Source organism: Convolutriloba macropyga, chromosome 6, assembly GCF_964194025.1.
Source record: "Convolutriloba macropyga chromosome 6, txConMacr16.3, whole genome shotgun sequence".
Lineage (NCBI taxonomy): Eukaryota > Metazoa > Xenacoelomorpha > Acoela > Convolutidae > Convolutriloba > Convolutriloba macropyga.
In genome coordinates this window covers 49682561-49698936 of record NC_134473.1, presented here as the reverse complement: position 1 = coordinate 49698936, position 16376 = coordinate 49682561, and the positions used below count along the sequence as shown (strand labels likewise).

Below are 16376 nucleotides of genomic sequence, written 5' to 3'. Positions count from 1 at the left end.
CTTCTCAGTTGATTCAGATGCAACAGAAATGAGCGTAACTGAAATTTTGGGTTTTTAGACCTAAAGATTGAATCCGGAAGATAAAGTTGATAATCGCAGAAGAGTCTCAATTTGGAATATGACAAACGTTTAAAAAGAAGGGCAAGATGTTTTCAGACAAAGAAGTTTGTAGCAATTATATTAGTCCTGTCGGTCTTTTTTTAATGCGATTTTTCGCTTGAACGATTTTTTGTCTGACGATTGAAACTTTTTGTCCTGGGAAATGGGATAAACGGGTAAAACCCGGAAGGCATTAAGTGACTGAGCAGCTCTCTTAGAGCCTTACTAGTCTCTAGGTATGTGATGATGTGAAAGGCAGTTCTAAGAGCTTGACCCTCCTTGAGTATTACATGAGGTGAACATAATGTAAAACGTATTCTTTAAAAAGTCCTATAATGAGAATGATGAATGTTTTTAATCTTTTCCGAAACAAATCAGTATAATGTGTTTCCTCCAGATAAATTAGTCTTTTAGCAATGACTTGAGGATTTTCTTGATATTCTAAAAAGCATACTAGGAAAAAATTCTTATGTAAATGTTCATGATTTTTTACCAGCTGTTCTTTTAATTCTTCTGTGATTTTTTGAATTGACTCTTCTTCGGTGATAGTAGTTTTATTGCATTCAATTCTTGTGTTCTGATTAGTTCCTCTGATTTCTTGTCTTTTCAAATTGTTGGTTGAGTAGAACAGTTTTGTTGAGCTGATTACAGTTTTTGAACGTGCTTAGTAGAGCAGAACTGGTTGCCTCAGGTCGAAAAAATATAGGTCGTGGAGAAGTCACATCGTTCCTATTGAATAGATAAGTATTTTAAGACACTGAGAACTACTTTTAATGCCTCATCGAACAGTGTCGGGCCTCGCTTCAACTCGGCATAAAGATATGGCATTTCAAAATTTGCACGCGAACTTTTCATTTGCAGTTTGATTGTCCATTTAATATCAACAAACGTACTCCTGAAAATTGTTAGTAGTACTCTATGCTCCTTCGGAATTTAAGGGGTCACATATATTCCATTTGTCTCTAGGTCCCATGAAGAGGTTAGAACTAATGCTGAACGCCCTTTCAACAGTCGAGAAATTTGTCCATCGAAAATTGTTTTCCTAATAAATAGCTAGGGCACTAATGACTGATTGGAGCTTTTGGCTTCTCAATGCTGTTAATTAAGGTAAACTGGGGATTTTGCACTCTAGTTACAGCTTACTCAAAGTCAGAATAGTGCACTCCTGGGAGGCAACTTTTCGGCCAATACAAAAGTTAGCCAAATAGCTATAATTCTGAGCCTTGGTTGCTTGGCTCTGCATTCTGTTGTTGTACTGCGGGTCTACAAAGCGATTTCATCTAGTTTTTCCAGTCAGTGTTTAACTTCGGGATTTAGTTTGAACAGCGTACAATTGAGTTCCAAATTTTGAAACCAGAAAATAGACAATTGCTGACTACAGTAGCTCAATAATTAGTTCGACAAGAAAAATTTGCGTTATGTTGAGGCCAAAATATAGGAATACTTTAGCTATACAGCTTTCGAATGATACATTTTTGGCTCAATCTACCCGTCTAGCATAACGAACAATCAAAATTTTTGACAGCTGTATTTTTCGCAGTTTTGCTTTTCTTACCAAAGTTGTTTCGCTTTATAAGTATGCTACAGATGCCAATAAATTTCGCTTGTGATTAAGCACAGCTACTCACATTGTTGGCTGCTTAAGATTATATCCAAAGCGTTTTTTTGAGATAGAGGCTGTTATGATGCTCAACGAAATAGACTAACAAACATGTGGAGCAAGAATCATTTTTTATTTTTTGTCTGGAACAAGTTCTGCTTTGCTAATTATTTTTGAAGGAGATGAAACTCTATAAAATTTACATTTGGTCTTTTTGTAGCATTAAAACGCAATTCTCTGCCAGTAAAGTTTTTGAAAAGAATTTGTGATGGCTGTTGTCCTACCTATACCCACAGTGTGCGTCATATGCTGGAACAAACATAGAAAGCAAGGTATATTTCTTCATCTGCTTTTTTACGTAGTACTTCCTACATTGGAGATCATTTCGTTGAAGTCTTGTAACTGCGAAACTGTCGGGTGAGAGTCGCAAATTTTACGTGGATTTTAGGAACGAAAGACGCTTTGATTTTATACCGGTTTCTGTTACAACTCGAGAAGTGTTATAGTCGGTCTTTATAGTCGGTCAAATAGCAGTGCATGCAATATATCAATGCTATAGGTAGTATTCGAGTGAAAGAGAGAGAGAGAGAGAGAGAGAGAGAGAGAGAGAGAGAGAGAGTTTGCATTTAACTTGAAATTTTTCCGATTGCAATTGTTCTATTATTCCTTCTTTTGGAGGCCTCTTTGCTTCAAATAGCTCTAAAATCCTGCCGATCAGCAATCTTTTGTTTTTTTTTAATCATTTTTTGTATATGTTAGAAAAAATTAAAAAGGGTCAAATTTTGGCCCGGTTTTAGCTCCTTGAGAGTTTCTTTTTTGTTCATTTCTTGTGCTTTTTGAGTTTCGTTTTCAGCTAGAAGTTGTTAAAAAAATCTACGGGAAATTTAAAGCAAAAATACTTTTGAGTTGTCGCTCGGACATTATTTTTCCTGATGTCATTAAAATCGTTTCGCAGGCTTTGCTGGTCTTGTTTTGCTTTTCTATGTTTTATTTGCCTAATGCTGCAGTTTTTGCAGCCATTGAATGAAAACATATGGTATTGAAAGTTGTATGAGAAGCATTTATTGGCACCTTGTTTTATTTAAAAAAAATAATTCAATTTAATTGTTTTTTTTCTTTCAGTTTTTCGTTGCTATCGACTCGAACAGCTCTTTTGCATGTCCATCGTGTGCGGTTTAATTTGGGAACAAATTTGAACATATTCAAATACCACGCGATCTGCTGAGGTAAATATTCAGGAGATTTAATATGTACTTTTATTAAAAAAAACGTGGCCAGTTATTCTTTTCAAATTGAACATTCCAGTGAGTTAAATTTTTAGTAAGCAGTTGGCTGGGGCCTAAGTTAAGTACCACTGAATTCAACCCGGCGTCTTTGGATTGTTTTTTGTTCAAGCAGAAGACGACGTGATTTTTTTCATTTGTGATTTAACTCATCGAAAAACTGAATCCTATACTTAGCACAGGGTGTCTAACTGAAAGGCAGTAGAACAGAGCTATAATGAGTCCATCATTTTCAAGGCCAAATTATTTTTATTCAGATGGTATGCTTTCTCTTTATAAGAGTTATATTTGTCTCTGCGACAGAAAATACCCGTAATGGATTCCAAAATGTCATTTTCCCTGTTAGTGTGTTTATTAGTTTAGTTTAGAAAAGTGTTCTCTGGTTCTTCAGGGTTTTAAGACGATACCTAACTTTGGTTCGTTTTCTGAGTCTTCCGACTATACTTCTTGGTTGGATCATTTGACGTTCATTTTTCGTTCTACACTTTCTCACGTCGTAATCCTCAGAATACAATTGATTGATTTTTTCACGCCGCTATTTCCTTGCTCTTTTACTGCTTTCATGTGTGTGACGTCTTCTCAAATAATTATCACTGTGCTTTAAACTTAAATGCGTGAGTAATTTTGAACCATAAATTACAAATTGGTATTTCTGATGTACAAATATTGGTTTTTGATTCTTCTATCCAAAACTGGACAGATCTCAAAATTCCACAACACACTGAAAGTTGACATCTTGAAAAATTTTATAATTACCATTCAGTTTGTTTTGTCGAATTGTATTTTGGTGTTTGGTTCAACTAATAACTGCACACCCAAGATCATCATTCATCAGAGAACAGAACCAATTATAGCTATTCAACAGGTGTACGCCAAGTAAGCCGAAGTAAAAGAAAGCCGACATAAAAAGCCGACATTCATGTAATTTACCAGAAATGATACATTGTTAACCGTTACAATCAAGACTGCGCATAGTATTATAATGTATTCCAATGCACCAAAGAAACAAAACTACGTCAATTTGTTGACATCTAAGTGTTATGGGCCTCAGCGGAGTGCTACCCATGGCCGTGCCTCTCATCTGCTGTGGGATGTAATCAGGAAACTGCGTGCTGGTTATCGGGGTGAAGCGCACCCCACCGGCCAGCCAGGGGCAACTTACAATACCGGTATCCCAAAAACTTTTGGCTTACTTGTACCTCATTTTCAAAATTCGGATTGCTTGCCTCTCGGTTGGTTTAACCGCACCCTAATCAACAACTTTAAAAGCCTTCTTTGAAAAATTTATCGCTGCTTGTGCTCAAGATTTGATGACAAAAGCATAAATTCGTTAGCATAGCGGAGTTTCTTGGACTCCTGGTGTTAGTTTAAAACGTTTTGTTTCAATGCGTACGTGTCTTGTCATCGGAGTCTTCCGAGAAAGCTGCCCACACATTGAAACTGATTATATTTTATTCTTTGTTGACGTTAGTTGTTCTGTTTATATTTTGTTCTATTCAGTTTAACGTATTATGCGCATACGTGGAAAATTATTTGTAGTCTCTGATTGGTTAATAAATCGCTCGCTTAAATTCTAATCCAGAATATTGCCCCCTTTTGCAAAAGGAGGCAATTGTTGAACATATCCTTTCAATCTCTTTTATGTGTATTTTGTTAGCCTCCCCTCCGCCTTGCTGCGTATAGAATCATGAAGCCCCTAAAAGTAGAAATGCAATCGTGTTAAAAAATAAATAGTGTTTGCTTGGTTGGCTTGAGTGCGCACATATTTTCTTTTCTGTAACCAAACTGACTCATATGGTGTGAATGATAAAGCCGTTGTTATTGAAGAACAGTTTTTTTGTACATTATTAATTTTCCAGCTTCAAATGTCTAGGGAATGGACCACCTTTTGTTGTTTAGTTACATTCATCGGGCCTGCTTGATATCAAATGCAAAAAAGGAGTTTGCTTTTAAAACGAAGTAAGTCATTGCGCAAATTGTTTTTCAGGAAAATTAGTCAATGTATGACCTCTAACTTTTAAAGGTATGAGGACCAAATTATCCTTTATCTCATCAAATTAAAGACGTAAGGAACATTCATATGTGTTTGTTCCCATTTTAAGTGCATTGCGAACCATATGTTCAGAACAATTGGATAACTGGATGTTGGTTTCAAATATTACGAAGGATCCGTTTTGTGCACAAGAATTCTCTTTAACGCTATTTCAATGTGTTTCAATGTATGTTATGAGTTTCAGTTGGATTTAATGAACGATTCTGTTTTGAATACTGACCATTACGAAAATTTTAAAATTTGGCTAATTAATTAAAAAATTTACCCCAACCCTCGCCATTGCGTGGTTAATGTCCGAAAATTTGATTATACATACTCTATTTTGTCGTATTTTTTACGACCAATGTTTTGAGACTAAAAGTGTAACCGCGCGTGAAAACGAGTAACACTAGGCTAACTTAGTTCAAACTGTTTCCAAAATGGATATAAATGCTCTCAATTTTCACAAAGCATGTTTTTGGGGCTGTCGTGATAACTTGGTACAATCTATCGTCTTTTGAATCCTTACCTCAAACAACTAGTTTCCAAACTATAAGTCACTCTTTCCCATTAACTAAGATAGAGGACAATTAGCACTTTTGTGATTACGTGGATCATTGTTTACAAAAACAATTGGGTCTGAACTGGGCCTCATATGAATGGCTCTCATACAAATAAAAAACCGGCCAAAATGTTTTAGGCTAATTTTATGTTCAAAGTTGTGAAATTGAGTTTCACTTATCTGTGAATTACAACATGTATATCCTTTCCACGATATCAGTTACTTCATGCGTATAAATTCCATCGTTGAAAGTGGTATGTGAACTGTGAAAACTGGGGAAATGTTTTGATCACTTGATTCCACAAAACGCGATTTTTTTTGAAAGTTGCCTTTGCGGACCTTGGACACTTAATGGCTCCTGGATTTATGCTAGTTCTACATGTCTTTTCATGACGATGAAGCCTTAACTAGATGTCTCCAACTAAAAATAGCGTGTTGCATAAAGTTGAACCAAGTGAACGTTTCAAAAACCGCTGGACAAAACCGAAATGTCCGTCTTCAACAGTTAATCATGCAGCAGAAACCAGTTGAAATGGAGCTTAAGATGGAGCAAATAAAGACATAACATTCAAAGGGCCACATTGATACCCAATTGAATGCTCTGGCGGATTTCAAAATTAGCTTTATTCAACTTAATGGGACAATCTTATTAAAAAACGTGTTTTATTGGTTTTTAGTTGATTTGAGAGAAAATTTTTCTCTTCAAACCACGCTGCATCTCAGAATGTTATCTAGTGCCCGCTGTTTTAGACAACACGAAGAAATTTTCACAGACGGAAGCAACATGAGTTTGTTCACTAGCTTATAAACATGAAACAACTATATTGTTATTTTGCTTTGTTGAGTACATATCCAAATAGATCTCTTTTTTGAAACTTCATAATGTAGTTCAGACATTCTTTTAAACACAATTGTATAAATATTGAAGTGAGCCTTATTCTTTTTTGACATGTAGACGCCTGTAAGTCTATTCCAACTGACTTTTCCAACTTGTTGGTATAAACATATGTTGTATCACACCACTTTTCTCCCCTCGCATTTTCTTCAAAACAAACAAAAACAAAGCTCATTTTTCACAACAAAGATGCTTATTTGCAGATCGGTCCTATTTTTTGTCTTGCAATTTTGCTACATTAAATTTCATTTCGCACGTTGATCTGTTTTTTATATGGTGTTGAATAGCTATAGACGTTTTTTTATCATTGCATTGTCATTAGTTTCAGCTTCCAAGCGCGTTTGAGTGCGTTTTGGTACAATTTATGGAAAAAGGCCACGCTTTTATCACACCACTGTTGATTCAGGAATAAGTCACAAAATATTATGGTTAGTTTAGTTACAACGTTTTTAACTGAGCCATGCTTTTATATTTCGTGATACTAAAAACGTGTACATTTATATCTCAATGAAGAAATGATTCAGTTATATCCATTACTAAACGCACATTGGTTATTGACAGTTTATAACCGTTACGGCGCCTTGCTATCTTTAAACATTGCTGAAACCTTTTTTTTTATAAAATTGAATCTTATTTTCGGAATTAAATAAAAGACGGTCAAGGAAAAAGGTTTTTATTTCGGCTTACTTTTTGTTAAAGCTCTGAGAAACGTTTCGCTTTTATTTTGAGACCAAAAACAATAAACATTAATTCATTTGTGCAAATTGTTCTGCTATTTTATGTTGAAAACACATCTATAAAAACCGCATTCCATGAGGTTTCTCAATCGGACAAATTATTTCAATGGACTATTCAAAAACTGACTAAATTGGAAATCAAGGAAATTTAGGAATTGAGGCCTTTTTAAAAGAAAGAGCTTCCTTCGTTTAATGTTTTAGTTGTATATGGAGTATATTGTTTTACACGTTACACTATCGTCGCGGTTATTATTTAACGCCAGAGAAAGTTATCCCCCAAATTATTGTTCCTGAATTTTTTTGATGAAATAATTGATGAGAGAGTGGTGGTTTATCTGATAATTTTAGCATGGAAAAAATTTAAAATTTTTGTTTCAAAGATGCAGAAGTTCTATTTCAATCAAAAATCTCTCGAAATTAAACTCGCTCGAAAGGTACGTCCAAGTTTCAAAAAAACTTTAACAAAGGAAATTTAATTTGAACCTTCTTCTTGTCAAAAAACTGGGCGGTCTTGAAAAATATCAGGAAAAGCAACTTGAAATTTGCAGAAAATATTGCCAGGATTATTTATGATATCGTTAAAGTCCGAACGAATTGCATTATACGATCGTTGCATGAAATCTAAGAGCTCATATGAACCAAATGCGCTCAAATGAGCTCAAATGAACCAAATTTGAACCAGAGTCGATTCTAAAAGCAAGCGAACCCAAAATATTTTATGAACTTCTACTGACCTGATATATCTCTCGTCTAAAAAGTTTAGTTTTTTTACTGAGGCTGTCAGTTTTCTGTTACGGTTTCCAGAAAAATTGTCCGATAAAATCCAGTCTTAAGCAAAATGTTGTGCAGAAATGTAGCTCCAACCTAAATTTGGGGGCTAGAAACTTCATACCAGCTCGAATTTTTCTTACGGATCTTCTTTTGTTGTTTGTTGGGGAAAGATAGGAAAATGGTATCATTGAAAAGCGCACGAGAAACTGAATCACGTGTTGAAAAGGCTTTTTATATTTTTAGGTACTGCAGAGAAGTAATGCTCTACTAATTACTGTAATTAAAACATGTATTTGAAAAAGAAAACGGAATAAAATCTACTAGAATTTGTAAGAACACAAGGAGGCATCGGTAATGTGCGTTTGCACATAAAATTCCCATCCCGCTCATCCACTTTTTTGAATTAATTGTCTACCCAATGAGAAAGAGTAAAAAAACTTCTTAAAATACAAGTTTGGTTTGGAAATAAATGATGTATGAATAAAAAAGTTGCTTCCAAATCTAATCACTTAGAAATCTAACTAAAGTCACATCAGAGGTCCAACAATATATGTCATTCATAAGACGTACAAAATAAATTACGAAAAAATCAATTAAGTTTTGCAATAAAGCGGTGCCAAAGGCGTTAAAACAATTATCTATTCAATAAAAAAACAGATATAATCAAATGTGACAAATTTTCAAAAATTCACATATTATTGTGCAAACCACTATGAATAAATTAATGCCGCATTAGGTAGCTGATGAGACCTGCCATTAACGAGAATACGAGACAAGACAAACCTAAATAACAGCCAAAAATGATTACACCCAAAATGTCGACGATTAGACTCAAAAGAAAACACAAAAACAAAATAAAAATGGCATGAGATAGAATGTAATCAATAAAAGTTAAGCTTTGCTGCACAGAAAGTCAGGGGCCTTTTTCTTGAGGATACTCTGAAACAAGTTGTCAAGCACAGCAGAAAGGGCAAAGTTCAAAATCAGTTTCGATCTTTCAAAACCAAAATTTTCTAAGTGATTAAAACCACTAGGTATCAATTGATTTCAGTAAAAAAAATCATTTATATACTTGAGGTATAATTGTGGGAGCAATTAACACCTCTTGAGACCGCATTAAAAGTTCTCGAGAAAGCAATTGAGACATTTCATTATCTGAAAAATGTCATGCGATTACAAAAAGAACCATACACCTAATTTAACAAGAAAAAAGCGTCGCAGGCGTTAAAACCATAACCAATTCACAGATAACCTTAAATGATTTCAATTTTGCATTTTTGTCTTTTCAACTTGAAAATGACGTCCCATTTGAAAGATATTGTGGCAGGGGGAAAATAGCAACCTCGAAAATGAGCCCACAACCAAAGAGCCCGAAGAGCTATAACGCCACCACCTTTATTTGTAAGCAAAACACACTTGAAGATAAGCTTTGAGCTGGCTAGAAAAAAGACGCGGTCTTATTGACAGAAGTAAAACAAAATAGTGACAAATTTCAAAAGCTCATTGATTTTTTTTCGAAAAATTGCAGGCAAGGTAAACTTTCAACTGAAAACAAAAACGGACAATTTTAGAACTTCTTAGTAAAATAATTGAGCTGGTTATTAGTGAGACTAACTCATAAGGATGAAAAACAAACACGGATTGAACTCAAAATTTTAACCAATTTTAGGAAATTACATTACTTAAAAATGCGAGACGTTATAAAACTTAAAATAAAATCATACAATCAAAAAATTTTTTTATTTTTGAGGAAAATTGTTAAAAAATTGTCAAAATTGAGATTAGTTGATGACAAAATTGGGAACCCAAAAAAAAACTTCAGAAGTCCTTTTAATTTCTTAAAACTAATTGAAATTTAGTCTGAAAAGCAATGAAAGCCTTTTGCTATAAAAATTAAAATTTTAAACTGGATCAATTATACATCCAAAGGAAGGCGTTTTCAGCATCTTTCTTTATCCAGAGTTTGTTGAGCAATTACAAACAAGATAACAAATACTTATAAATTTAAGAATTCTAATAGGTTTTTGACCGATCAAGGCCGCAGCCATCAAAACAAAAAAATCACAAAACACTATGTATATGTTCCAGTCAGCAATCTTTGGACGTCAAGGAGACCTGTCATTAATGTGTTAATTTGTCAATATAACAAAAACGAACCTCAAAAATGGGCAAGCAAGCAAGAATCACAATGTTTTTTTAAAACTGGTAGAACCAAAGCCAAAGAATCATCAGTTAGCAACAAAAAATACACACAACTGAACAATAATTTCTCATAAGAAGAGCATGGAGCAGTTTTCAGTGATACACAGCTAGGAAATGACAGAAGTAAGATAAAAAGGTGCAAAGTTCAAAAACTCAGTGCTATGTTCTAAAAACAAATATGTACAAAGTCATACGAGCCATTAGATATCAAATGAATACATGACGCAGTTTTTTTAAACCAAATCAAGATTTCAACTGGATTCAAACTATAAACAAGACTAAGTATCAAGACTGCAAAAAACAAATTCAGGCCAATTCAAGAATTAGGTTTAAATTTACAGAAATAATTTTCAAAGCAATAAAAACAATGAGCTCATCATGAAAATCTGAAATGTATTATGCTCATTTGAGCTCATAGTTATGATAATGAGATTAACATAGAGTGAGTCTTGACTTGTTTTCATTCTTGGCGGTAATTAAACTAAATAGAACAAAAATTACAAAAATATTGTGAAAATATCACGCCCAAATACAGTCCGATTATTTTTTTTATTTTGACAGCCCACGACGTGTACAAACACAGCACTAATACAGCTGCGGGTCCCACTAAAGCACCCAATTGTCCCAAATTGTTGCAAAAGGGATATTTTCGCAACTATAATATATCAGATTATCAAAACTGTTGCCCGTTAAACTTAAAGTTCTGCGTTCATTTAGCAAAAAAACGGGCAACAATTTGCTTTGATTGTTCTCTTGGAGGAAGTCGAAGTTGAAATTAGCCTGTTTTGGAGTTTATAAATTTTGTTTTAGCAGTTTTCAGGTCTCGATTTTGGGCAAATGTCAACAAAATGTGCTAAAATAGCAAATTTAGAACTGTTTTTGATGAAAAAGTCTAAAACCCGAAAAATTTAGCCAAAAAGTTACCCAAAAAAATTGGAAGAAGCCATTCAAAATCCCTCCTCTATCTTTAAAATTAAAAATAATAATACTCTTTGTTGCAATATAAACAAATTTTAGCAAAATTTGCGAATTGTTGTTGAAAATTTCGAAAAATGTGAATAAAAACTTTGGATATCGTTTTACTTTTCACAAAATTTAAACCCCGATAAACCCTTCAAAAATGAATTAGAAAAAATCTTTTTAAATATTCAATTATATATTCTGCGATGGAAGAGCTTTCCAATAATACCAGTCACAACTCTCTACGATGAATACATCGATCGGCCAAATTTAACTGAAAAAAAAACCCTTTGAGTATATAGTTACCCCCACTAAAGTGGGGTCGGAACAATGGTGTGGCCACTCATTCTCGTATACACTTTAATTCAAGTCATTATCTGACGTTTTTAATGTAGTTTGATAATTCTTAACGAATTTTTTCTCTAAAAAATATCGAATTTTTCGATGTTATTTTAGTGAAAATACCCTGACTTTTACTTATCATAATCATACTAAGATTTGTCAAATCTTCATTTTTTGATCCTTATGATTACCTACATTTATCAAAAACTTAACGTGACAATGCAAACAAAAATCAGAATGATTTTCATCATTTTTAATTTTTACTGTTCTCAAAACAATTTTATAGCTTTTTTGCGTTACAATTGAACAAAATTTGGGAACTTATCGGACACATGTTTTTAGGGCGTATTAGGCACTAAATGTTTAATTTGTTAATATGTAGAATGTGTAACTTTATCTTTAAAACTATCAAAGTTTGATTCGTAAGTTGCTTACCACTTTGAATTTATTGATTTACTGATAAACAAACTGCTCGCTACATTTGACAAAAGCTCAACTTTTTTCGACTACATTGTAAATTTATACAGCCACAGAGACCAATTTGGTAAACTAAACAATGAGCACAGCAATTTGAACTGCTTTATTTTTGAACGAAAGGAGTGTGCACACAACGTGTGATGAAAGGTCAGTATAATTCAAATACCAGAATTCTCTTCATAGGTGTCTAATAGTTATGTGGGGGAACCTTTTTTTGCGCCTCCACAGACGAAGGGGGGTTACAGTCAGTTTGCGTTCATCGATATGTATCACTGAGAATGATTGGATTGGTTAGTACGCAAGTTAAGAGTAAATATTTTCAGAGGAGGGTTTTCGACACCTTTGTCTTGTTCGTTGTTCGAGAATTTTTTGAGTTTGAACGTTCGAATTTCGGCTAATTTTCTCTAATTACTGGTCACTTTGCTTCTATTTTTGCGTTATTCTTAAAATCTTTTTGGACAATCATTGTTTTACCATGAATTTGGTCAAAAAGTTAAAAAGTAAACAAAAAACTAGTGTTCTCTGTGGCATATTCTGGGAGTGATTGATTTGTTACTTCTTTTTCGTTGTTAATGATACTTCGGCTAATTTGGCGCAAACTGTGGCTTTTTGCTTTAAATTTTGAATTTTTCCCTTTTCCAACCAAATAAAAAGGCCAAAATCTTGAACAAGTTGAAGTTCCAACTCTTCATCAAAGAGTACAAAATTGTTAGAATTTTCAACCAAATTTTGTCTGTCCTCTGGCATTAACTGTTAAAAATATTATCTTAATTTCTGACAACTTAATGCATGCTATAATAGATAGGTAGCACTGAGTTAGAAATAATTTTATTCGTTTCGCCACTTTCTACTATTAACAAACGTCAATTTAGACGCCTAAATTTTTTAGGTTAAAGAAAATATTTCTTGGATGCTATCAAGTTTGCTATCAGATTACGTGACAAAAGTACAAATTGCTTATTCATGGTGAAAAAATTTAAACATAGAAAAAGAAAATCATGATTTTTGTCGCTCCAATTAATGGATAACGTAACCCATTTCCACAGTTTTGAGCTTTCAGTCAGCTCAAAACCTTATTGCTCGAATTCAATTAATGATTACTCTAGACCTAATTCAGAGGCTCAATTGTTCTTGTTCTCAGTGACGTGACATGTCGAGTTGTGAAAGTGCTAATTGTCTTCTTAATCTGCAATTAACGTTACGATGGATTTTTCTGAAATTAATCACCAATTACGCTTTTTTTTTCATTTCTGTGGAAATGACAATTTGTTAATTATCGCGTTTAGAAACAGTAGGTAATAGTTACAGAATAGAAAATATTAAAGAGGATTGTCGATCTTTAATTATGGTTGTGGAAAATTGTGTCAGAATAGAGTGAATTTATTCGAGAAGTTGGATAATTGCCACTTAAAGCAGCTGTTTCGTTTACAGACCCATGGAAACAAACATATGGAAAATAAGCCATGCAAACAAAGAAATATATATATATATATATATATATATATATATATATATATATGTATATATATCCCTATGATTTGAAGTTTAAATTATTCAATAGTTTAAGTGAATTCGTCACCTCCATTCGTTAAGTTCTTATTTGTTTCTAATACGCACAGAGACTTTTTTGTATTTGAAAGTTATTATAAAATATACGTCAAACTACTCAATTTGTTGTATACTATGGGCACTAAAACTGATTACAATATTTCATTCTTGATCCTTAAATTTTTTCAAAGTGATAGCGTTAAACCTATTCGTTTCTCAATGAATTTTCAAAAAAAATTGCTGCAAAATTTTTTAAGGACAGCTCAACCACGTTTAACTCTTTGCTATGTTTTAAACAAGGCTGTTTCGTTTTCGATCTCCAATAAATTTAAAGGTAGATCAAAAATCTGAGCTCGTTCTAGTGATACATATTTTTGGAAAAAACCAGAGAAACCTAAATATTTGAGCCAAAGCACATTACCTAGGCTTTTTGTTAAATATATCAGTAAACAAAAAGTTGAATTTAAAACATGTATTTGAATAATATAGAGCATAATATAGAAGGATTTTTAGCAATTGATCAAATTTTATAATTACCTTGTAGAAGTCACACAAAGTCATTTTTTATACTGCTTATGATAATTCATTAATTTTTTTGAAGTGACCTATAAGATGTTTTAATTTATGAACATCGCACATGCTAATGATAACGATATGTGGTATCTTAGATAGTATGACTATATGACTGCTAAGAAGTGTCATGAAACCTTTGGTGAAATTTGCCTTGAAAACCAAAAGAAACAACCAAAAGAATTTACTCAATATACCATAGAAAAAATTGATTTAAACCTGCTGTATTGTTGAAAAGAATGAGAGAAGTGGTATTGTTTTTCCCGATCTTGCGAGCCCTATTGAAGTCGTCCAAAAGTGCTGTGAAAACATTGAAATCACACATGATCTCTTCAAGGAACTTTGAAACCCACCCTTGACATGCGTTCCCTAGTTCGAGCAAGAACGTCCATATTTATGCCAAGATCTTGACAACATCTAAATTGTCTTGCTGCGTGTCTTCCGAGATCTTGCAAGTTTTTGTTTGGGTCTTTGCACTGGATATTTAAGGAAAAACAGTTTTCTTATTATCCATGGGGTAGACCCTTCTCACTGGTACTAAGCAATTTATTTTTACATAGCAATGGGCAGAAAATTACGGGTGAGGTAAACACGACAACTGAAGTTCGGAGAAACAACTTTAGTACTTTGAAGTTTCACGTACTACTTTAAAGTATTTCAACAGCTCTCAATCAAAGGTACACTATTTCAAAATAGAGACAATATGTTACTTTTTGTTGCAAAACGCTGCTCTGCTTTTTGTAATGCTTCTTGCTCTCAAATCCTATTAGACTTAAAAGCTTTACGCTCAAGAAAATTGATACAAGTGAGTTTCAAAAAGTGAGACCGAATTATAATTTTTTAGTTGAAGTCCCAATGTTGTATTTTCTTGTAGCAATAAATAGTTGGTATCTGTTTTTGATGTTTATGTTGATGTTGGTTACAATAATTAATGACTGATTTACATCAAAAGCGCACGCACCACTAAATGAACAAAAGAAAACCTTATCCTACGCGCATTTGACAAAGTGATGAAGGCACTAATTAACCATAATCTCAACGAGCAAAAGTCTGATAATATGAGCAAAGGTATAGTAATTTATGGTCTAGGATCGTTTGATGATAAACAATTTTGAACAAGGACTTCGAAATGGATACCACAGTTGTCTTGAAATAGAGTTTTGTTTCACAGATTTAGCCATCTATACGTATCAATAAGGACGAAGGATGAACGAGACGAGGTCAATTGAGGGAAGGGGTTTCAACCATCCCTCGGGTGATGACAAATGGATAAGCATCCAAAAGAAGACATTCCAGAACTGGGTGAACGAACAGCTCAAGTCCACCGGTAGTAAAGTGCAGGACCTCACCACCGATTTCTCAGACGGATACAAATTGGTCATTCTAATGGAAGTTAGTGCTGTTTTTGCATCTTAGTATCCACAGTGAAAAGCTCCATCACAGCTTAGGGTGATAAACTAGTACATCAACCACGAAGCAGTTTATAAAAATTAATGTTCGCAAATTTTAAATAAGCAAACTAATATTGCTTTAAACAGTGAAAAGCTGATTTTTGCAGCTCAATTTTTTCTGGCTACTATGATTAGTTTTTGCCTGACCAATTTATGAAGGCGGCCAAATCTAGCCGATTATGATACAAATTCTTCATAACTTCGTAAGAAGAAATCGGAATCTTAATACCCAGAAAAATAAAAAAAGTTTTGAGCGGTCTTTTGGTTAATAACTATTTTCATGGGCATCTAACCGCTCCTGATGGAAAATCGCTGACACTCAGTACTGAATAATTGTAAAATACGTCCTAAATGTAATTCTAATCTGTCCAGAAGATGATGTCCAGAAGTTTTGGCATAAAAAATTAGCTGATTTTCATCTTCTAAACACAATCATGAAGCATACACGGAGAGGAAGAAACGGACAATTTTCCAGTTGTTCCCTAAAATTAGAATGCTGATAACCAAGCTAAAGTCTAATTAATTGTTTTCGAAAGTATTTTTCCAAAGAGACACAACTGACCATTGAAATACCAGTAAAATTCCAGAAATTAGGCTAGTCATCCGGGACAAAAAAAAACAATTATTTTTTTTTTCTTAAACTACCTTTTGCTTCTTTTGTCAGAACCCTGATCCAGACTGCTAGTAGTTTTAAAATTAAGTTATATTTTGGCAGTAGATCTTTTATAAAAAAAGTAATCATATTGACAATAAGGCTTTTTGCAAACTTCATTTTTTTTCCAGTATTTCAAGAAAATTTTTAAACCTCTTTTCACCTCAAAGTTCTTACGGTGACTGTGGTGAATTT

The 16376-nt window shown here is 33.5% G+C and overlaps 1 protein-coding gene across 3 annotated transcripts in view; it reads left to right on the top strand.

Annotated features, from left to right (window-relative positions):
- Positions 1-6793: 6793 nt before the first annotated feature.
- LOC142341729 (filamin-A-like) overlaps positions 6794-16376 on the top strand; it is a 191871-nt gene continuing 182288 nt past the window's right edge. The window contains exons 1-2 of one of the 3 annotated variants that reach the window (XM_075392899.1): positions 6794-6899; positions 15250-15470. In XM_075392899.1, the coding sequence (XP_075249014.1) occupies positions 15285-15470 (186 nt within the window). In that variant the 5' untranslated portion in view covers positions 6794-6899; positions 15250-15284. The other 2 variants (XM_075392897.1, XM_075392898.1) reach the window with 2 other exon arrangements.